Consider the following 8,194-nt stretch of genomic DNA (forward strand, 5'->3'; position numbering starts at 1 on the left):
CTCTCTTCAGCTCTAAAGAAAGTAGCGTTAATCAGTCAAATGGGTGGATGCCACAAAACATGCCAGTAAAGCAAGCCCTGAGGGAATATGCAGTTATATAATGAAATCGAAGTAGACCTGGAAAAGGAGAGCTGCTCACAAAAACAGTGAAAATGTGCTTCATCATGCAGTTCATATTTATTTCTTAAATCGTCGAGGCAATATAAAGAAAAGAGGCAGCAGGGATGTCAAACTAACTAAAAACCACAAACAACAAATTTTAATGACAAATAATTAAAAAGGAAAAAAATCCACTATCACCCATAACTTTAAGGAGAATATTCTTTTTAAATAAATAGGCTATGATCAAAGCTAACATAATAGCTTAATAAAATATTTGGCAAATACAATACAAAATACTTACTAATACAATTAGTTAAATGTGACACTTTCATTAAAGTGGTATTTTTTAAACAGAGAGATGAATGACTGTGTGTGCTCACAAGTGTACATATGCGTATGTGTTGTGACATCTTATTCCACAGTGCAGAAGTTTTCCAAACTGTTCTCTCGGGCCTTGGGAAGCTCATTCTGTTCCAGTAGTCGGTACTGGAAGGAAACGCGGTTGATATAGTTCCCACTGGACACGAGCCTCACCACTGAGTTATCACAACCAATCTTCATCTGGGCTGAAGGGCCACAAGGAGAGGAAAACACATACTTTACACTCTACCATCCAAGAATTCTTGTTCTGTAGCCAGACCTACTTACTCTGTTTACATTGGCAGCAAAAACATTTACTTTGTATCTGTATTGCAGTATTTTTACAAGTAAAAACAGCAAATATATGTAAACATAAAATGTGAATTGCATTGGATATTTCACTATGTGGGATGTTTTTATTTTGTAGGACTCTTTTACAGCACATCATAATTACTAGTAAAAGTGTTTCTTGGACACAGTGATGGACACAGACTCACCGAGTCCACTGAGGGAGAAACAGAGGTCGGCCACAGGGAACATCTTAGAGGTATCCACCCCATTCCCTCCCAGCAGCTCCACATAGTCACCCGACCCTGAGCAGCCAGACCACGCCAGTCTCTGTAAAATAAATGATCAACAAAATATTTTGATGGTGAAGTCCAGATAAAGACTTTACTTTGTTACATAGAAAACTGCCATTAAAACTTCCTGTGGAGCTCTTTGGACCAATAAAAGTACTATATGTTAACCTGGAAAAGGCCAACCAAGTGGAGATGTGATTCCAGGGTTTCATGGTTCTCTATTGAGCAGGTGCTTGTAATACAATGAAAAAGTAATACTGCAAAGGATTCAAATGAAATGACTTCATTTGACTGAAAAATGTTTACACAAATGATTTTTGTAATATTTGAATTTGGAATACATACAGTTTTCCTCAGAATTTAAACAGAAGCAGTTGACAGGATGTTGTTTTTCAGATATTTAAAAATGAATATTTTACTTTATTAATTTATTATTTATTATATTACACCTTTATGAGCATGCTTTGTACCACTTTTCTCCTTCCCTTATTCATAGAGAGTTGCATTTCATGTAATAGCTTTTATGACTACTCATTACTTACTATTAATTAAGTAATTAATAAGTACTACTTATTTATGTTTTTTTTTTCCATTAACACATTTTCCATTACACACTTCAGCTCTTGTTAACATTAGTTAACCTCACTTATCTAATAGTGGAATTGTCATTATAGTAGAAATTGTAGTAATCTGGGAGACTCTGCTTAGCGTTTTGGTGATCGCCTGGTTCTACCAGACACCAGAGAAGCTTCTCTGCATTGTTGTATTTATATGTAATGTATTTATATATTTGTTTGTTTATTTAACAGAGGCTCTGTCAAGCTGCACAGAGTAGATGAGGAGGGCAGGACATCAGGCACAGGAATGTCACAGAAAATCTGGTCAGTTTTCAAAATAAAAGATCCCGTGGAAACTACACCCTCTGCCCTTGCAACACTCTGTGTGATTTGAAGCACTTTACTGAACAAAACTGTGTAACAGATGAAAAGTCAAGGACATGGTGTATTTCAGGGGTAAGACTTCGATATGACTGGTAAGTGCTCTGCTGTGTTCACCTGCTAGCTTTTTTCTAAAATTCATCAACTGTTATTAAAAATGTTTATTAGACTTATGGTTATTATTTTATTATTTTTGACTCCATTTGTCATTACTATTCCTTATTTAACATTAAAAACTGAGGATCATCTTCAAACATTTAGTATGAGGGTTTAACATTATAATCTACACACAATGAATAATATTTAGTTTAGCTAAAGTGGTTTGCTCAAACTCTTTCATCTATTAACCACAGTGATGTTTTCATTTAGTCTCATTAGACCATTTGCCATTGAGGATTTATTTTCTGTTTTCTTTTTTTTCACCTATTGGAGTGGGACTTGTGAACACAGGGTAATTTACAGTGGCAGTGAGGCTCAGCAGCCAATTTGCCAAACATAACACTGTTTTTGGATGACTCTCCAAAATCCTGGATTACTTTCAATGACAATATTTTCAGTTGACTGTGGTATAATATCAGCATGTGGTGAATGCAACAGAAAATTGGAAACTATCCTAATAGATTCTGGTATGAGTAGAATGGTCATCCATCTGTAATAGGACTAACAAAGTGAGACGGTGGACCAATCACATCATTCATGATATAAAATCACCAATTAACCCAGTTGTTCTCAAACTTTTTCTGGCATGCCCAACTTTAGTTTACATCCTTTTCCCTTAGTCTTCCATGCTCCAACTGCAGTGGCTCTGTTCTGAACCCGCCACATAGTTGGAGGACCACTGGATTAACCTAACCTACCATAACATACTTTTGGAATGTGGCGGAAGCCTAAATACCTGAAGAAAGTCCTCTCTGGCACGATGAGAACATGAAATTCTACACTGAAAGGCTTCATTCAAGCTCCAGGCTTCACTTTAGTTTCAGTCTCATAACCGTTTGTTTTTCATTTCCTGTGTTCATCAGCTTCCCTCTAGATGTAGGAAGATGACATCCTAGTGCTAATTACGCCTACTGAGCTCTGATCGATCAGTTAAAGTGATTTCCTCATTACAGTTAGGAAAATGAAATTAATAAATGTCTGTAGTTAAACAAAACTTTATTAAATTAAAATAAAATTAAAATCAAAATTGCCAAGTACTAATAAAATTTGTGTGACGACATAGACAAACATGCAAATATTATTAATAGCTTTAATAAAAAAAATATATATCACACTCTGAATGCGTTTAAAATGTCCAGCTGAAGCTAAAGGTCTATTTAAAGTGTCAGAATTTGGCCTCAGTAAGATATTTATTTCACAGAGAAAAGAAGATCGTGTGTGTGACTGTGGGCACATGCATGCGTGTATGCATGTGTGTGATCTACCTGTGGACTTAGCTCATTGCTTTTGGCCTGCCCCAGGCTGAGTTCTGTCAGTCGGATCTCCACGGGGTAGATGATGGAGAAGCTGCAGTTCTTGCGCTGATGTGGCATCACCATGGTGAAGCTTCCCTCTGGACTCTGAGACATGATGTTACAGGCTTTCCACACGAACAAATCGACACATGCACAGACAGGAGAAGAGATTTCACATTTCTAGTTCTCCATAACCTGAGAAACTCATTACTGACACTTCACGTCACAAAGAGGACAGAACAGAATCAGAGGGTGGCAGCTGGAAAGGAAATCCAATTCTAGTTCTGATCACAGAACTGAAAGAAAGAAAGAAAAGTGAATTCATAAAAGCATTACGGAAAAGGGAGTCTGAAAATGCTGCCACTTTGTTCATATTGTTCCCTTCACATTTTTGTGGTAAAGAAACCGAGCTAATCAAATGTGAAGAGAGATGTTTGAAGCTTAGATTCATGAGATTCCTTAATCAATTAAACAATTAAATGTTGTATTTGTATCTTTTACATCCAATTTTTGGTAAGAGCCACTATCACAGTCACCATCTAGCTTACCATTGGTAAATATTACCCATCAGTAACGGTTACCTTACCATTTTGATCATTCATTCATTGTTACTTTTGCTTTTCCTCCATCAAACATTTATACATATCATTCAGTTTAAGTCAGTCTAAACTTTAGACTGTGGAGCTAGTTAACAATTTCAGTCGTTTATCCATACTTTTATATAGCTGTTAGCTCCATTCTGTTTGCCAGCCAAACTTTTAGATTTAAGGAATGTTCTAGAAACACTCTGACTTTTATTATGTATTAAATGAGTAACACTGTTATGTTGCATGGAATATGTGAGGTAGCTTTATTGTCACTTTGATTAGATCATATATAAGGCCTAAACTGCAGACGGTTGCACTTAATGGTGAAAAAGGGGATAAACCACTGTTAACCTATAAATAATTAATTGAAACTGCTGGGTTTTTTTTTTTGTCTGCAGCCTTTATTTCCTTGTCTTTGTCTTACAGCCAGACGGTGACAGTTATGTTTCTTGACACAATGTTAACGCTGTGTTTGTCAAACAGCTGGAAAACAGGTGCATCCTTCTCACTCAATTCGTTACGCTCGCTCTTGGCCTTGATTAAAGCTCGACCAAGCACAAATGTCCAGGAAGTACACTCATGCGTGCGCACAAATGTACCCCTCATTTCACAAGACATATAAAAAAAAAAATAAAAAAAAAATAACACAAATCTTTTACGCGAAGACTTCAAAGTGTTTTATGTTTGGTTTTAGATGTTTTGGCCACAAACTGATCTTAGTGATGCATAACAAGACTCACGGAAAGGGTTGTATAGTTTCTTGACAGCGAGGGTGAAGCCACTAGCAGGGCTGTGAATGCGAAAGAAGATCATGGCAACATTCTGAGAAGAGCGGCTGGTGGCTCCTGGTGCTGTGGAGGAACAGTAGTCTGTGTAGCGCTCATAGAGGGGTAAAGGATGGTCCTGATTGCTGGGGAACTTCTCTCCCTTCAAAACCCAGCCATCAAATATCTTGAAGAGGAACATATGATATGTAGTAAATACAAAAATTAATGCCTTTACTTACTTAATTTCTGCACACTTATTCCACACCTTCACATACAAAACATGAAGCAGTGTCTGAAAATACAAGGCATAAATTTTTAAGATGTGGAAGAAGCCAAGGACAGCTAGCAGGTCCAAATTAAGCTGTTAACTATATGACTAAGAGATAACTCATCAGCTTTATGTAAGAAACCAATTCGCTTTTACAGAAAGAAACAAGCAATCTAATTGCCAAGATTTTTCCCCCTATATCATAGGTGTCAAACTCTGGCCCGCGGGCCAAATTTGGCCCGCAGCCTAATTACATTTGGCCCACGAAGCCATACCAAATTACTATTAGAGCTGGCCTACTGGTATTATACAGCTAATATATATATTGTTTAGTATTAAGCTTTGCTTGTTCCATATTCAGTTTTTCAGCAAAACGTGTTTGAGCACATAAGAAAAGATTCATTCTTATATCTGGAGGAATAAATATATTTCAATAAATACTAACGTTAGCCCGCAACTTTGTTCCAGTTTTGAATTTTTGCCCACTGCGTATTTGAGTTTGACACCCCTGCCCTATATGTTTCTTTCTTGCATGCTGAGAGCAGTAAGTGAACTGGAGCCACATTCCTGGTTTGTGTGCACAGACTTGGTCAAATAAAAATGATTCTGATCCAGTGGGTTGGTGAAAACAAATCTTTGTGTTTTCTATTCAACTTAAGACATGAATCATCATGTTTTATTGGGTAATCCGACATGCCATACAGCACATTCTACACTGCTGTGCTCTGAATAATATTTAATTACAAGCATAATCCAACATGAATTTCATTCTAAAAATATTCTGTAAATCTCATGTCTTAAAATGAGGTGTGCTGTTTTGTTTTATTGAGCACATTAATCCTACTAATATTTACACAAATCTGCTCTTGGTTTCTAGATCACATGCATGTAAACCTAGGCTTTATGAAATTCTAATGTCCCCCTTTCCCTATGCCATGAACTGAAATCTGCACTGGCAGGCTTGGCTTCAGAACTAAAGCCTTCTCTTCCCACTCTTGCTCTGGGTAATGTGACCAATGCAGAAAGCATCCAGTGTGGTGTTTGGCCCTTAAACGCCGCCTTAACCCCGTTTGGCCTAATTTCAAATGCACAGGAAGAAGATGAAATAGAATTCAGAGTTTAAACCGAAAAAAGCCTTGGAGTCCCTGCCTTTCACTTAAAAGAGGGGTTGGATATGTGTGGGGGCTATTTTTAGTGTGTGTGCCAACCTTTATGAAGTCTCCAGCGCTGCAGTCGATGCTGACGTCAGACAGCTCCAGACTGATGACTTCACTGGGCTCAGCTATGATGAAAGCTGCACATGCCAGCTGTGGCTTTGATGCCACAAAGGTGAAGAGGCCATCAGTGGCCAGCATGTCCAAGCATCCTACAAACCACACACACAGTCAGTTTTCCCATTTCAGACCAAAAATACATTTAAATATTCTAGAGACTAGTACTTAGAGCTTTTCTTCCCCAGCTGAGCACCCAAAGCACTTTTTTATTACAAGTCTTATTCACCCAAACTCCTTTTTTTGGTCAGCTCAGGGTTCAACATCATACCCCAGGATACTTCAACAGGTAGAATGGAAGAGTTGGGGATCAAACCACTGCCCTTCCAAGTGCTTGAAAGCCCATGCTAACTCCTGAGCCACGGTTGGTCCCTAAGCCCAACTATAACAACTTTTCGCCTAACTCTTAAACTTTAACTTACCTTAACTAACCTTCGCCCAGTCCCAAACCTACCCTGACACACCAAGTAACCAAAGTAGAATTAAAGATTAAAAACCAAACTGGATTGGTCCCCATAAGTGACTATGAAATATATACACCCCCAGAATACAGGTGAGGCAAACACACATATGAACACACACACACACACACAGCCAGATACAAAATACATTACACATATATTGGGTTCAGAAAACATACTGGATTTGAGTTTAGTCTTAATAATTTCTCATGAGGTCAAAGTGTTACTCAGAGCACAGCATCAGTTTTCATTTAAAAATGTTTGCTTGGATTAATGCATTAATTATTTTAGCCTATGTTCTAATTAAGTGACTGAATGGGCACTGGTGCATAAATAAACATTCACCCAATTACTGTTTCTAATCCGGCAATTGTTATAATTCGGTGATTTAAAGCTATTTTTAAGCAGTTCTTACTGAGAGGTCGGCGGAAAATAAAATCCTCTGATTCTCTTTTCTGGGCCAAACTCAGCAAAGAATATAATCCATCTGAGGCTTCATTGTCCTGAAAAGAAGAAGGGAAACAAACAAGTAAATACAAACAAACAGAAAACCTAAGATTCCACCTCTGGGCTGCTCATAAAAACTTGACAGACATGAGTTCAGACTGCCTCACTTGATCAAAAATTCCACTTTGCTCGACTACAAACGCGACCTTACCTCGATGTAGCGAGCGAGCCCCATCCTTAATGAAACGGAGATAAGAAAGAGAAACAGCTGTGTGCGCAGAGCCACCGACATGCTGAAGTGCGTCTCTCGAGGAGTGTGTCCTGAAGCTGAGGGGAGAATAACGGAGCTGCCTGTGAGATCGCAGCTTTTATAGCAGCCCAGACAGGCAGGCAGGCCGACATCAGAGGGTTAGTGACAAACATTTAGCCGTGCGGACTTAAAAATGACTTTGATAATGAGTGAATAAAAGCGGTCATTCAAGGCTGTTTTTAGGGAATTCAGATGTTTAGAAACTAATAATTACTGCGTATGAATTCATTGGAGGAAATGCAATACTTGAAACATGTCAGTGTTTATTAAAATCGCTACACAGCTTAACATTGAGTAGACAGGCTAACATAGTGCTTTGTGGTCAATTTGGTGACTCTTCATTGAAAAATAATAGCTCGTGGGACATATTTGAACTGCCAAATACTGTTGGTATTGATTCTTCAAGTCTCAGGAACACTGATAAGAGGGATGAACCGTATTTTTTCCCCAAAGGATATTCCCTCATTTGCTGTTTTGATGGCCATGGTGGTGCTGGAAACACATTTGTCCAGAAACTCTCATTGTGTTCAGTAAGGTTGAAATCTGTTAACTGCTCCAGCAAAACTGAATAATTCACGTTATTTACATTACAAATAAGTCCTGCTGTGACATCTCTTGTGTTGTCACCCTGGATGGTACCACTCCCAT

At 38.1% G+C, this 8,194-nt stretch overlaps 1 protein-coding gene across 1 annotated transcript; it reads right to left on the bottom strand.

Moving 5' to 3' along the window:
* Window positions 1–451: 451 nt before the first annotated feature.
* LOC120745420 (corticotropin-releasing factor-binding protein-like) lies at window positions 452–7,582 on the bottom strand. Its single transcript, XM_040050250.1, has 7 exons — window positions 7,448–7,582; window positions 7,205–7,292; window positions 6,266–6,423; window positions 4,763–4,973; window positions 3,406–3,560; window positions 960–1,080; window positions 452–668 (listed from the first exon to the last, which is right to left on the bottom strand). The coding sequence occupies exons 1-7, from the start codon at window positions 7,526–7,528 to the stop codon at window positions 514–516; spliced, it is 969 nt and encodes a 322-aa protein (XP_039906184.1). The 5' UTR covers window positions 7,529–7,582; the 3' UTR covers window positions 452–513.
* Between the last annotated feature and the right edge of the window lie 612 nt (window positions 7,583–8,194).

Source organism: Simochromis diagramma, unplaced genomic scaffold, assembly GCF_900408965.1.
Source record: "Simochromis diagramma unplaced genomic scaffold, fSimDia1.1 OVJJ01000131.1, whole genome shotgun sequence".
Classification (NCBI taxonomy): Eukaryota; Metazoa; Chordata; class Actinopteri; order Cichliformes; family Cichlidae; genus Simochromis; species Simochromis diagramma.

Coding starts and splice junctions, on each gene's coding strand:
- LOC120745420 (XM_040050250.1), bottom strand. CDS start 7,528: ATGTCGGTGGCTCTGCGCACACAGCTGTTTCTCTTTCTTATCTCCGTT. Junction 6,424..7,204: donor TATTTTCCGCCGACCTCTCA/GTAAGAACTGCT, acceptor TGTGGTTTGTAG/GATGCTTGGACATGCTGGCC. Junction 669..959: donor TTTCTCCCTCAGTGGACTCG/GTGAGTCTGTGT, acceptor GTGGCCCTTCAG/CCCAGATGAAGATTGGTTGT.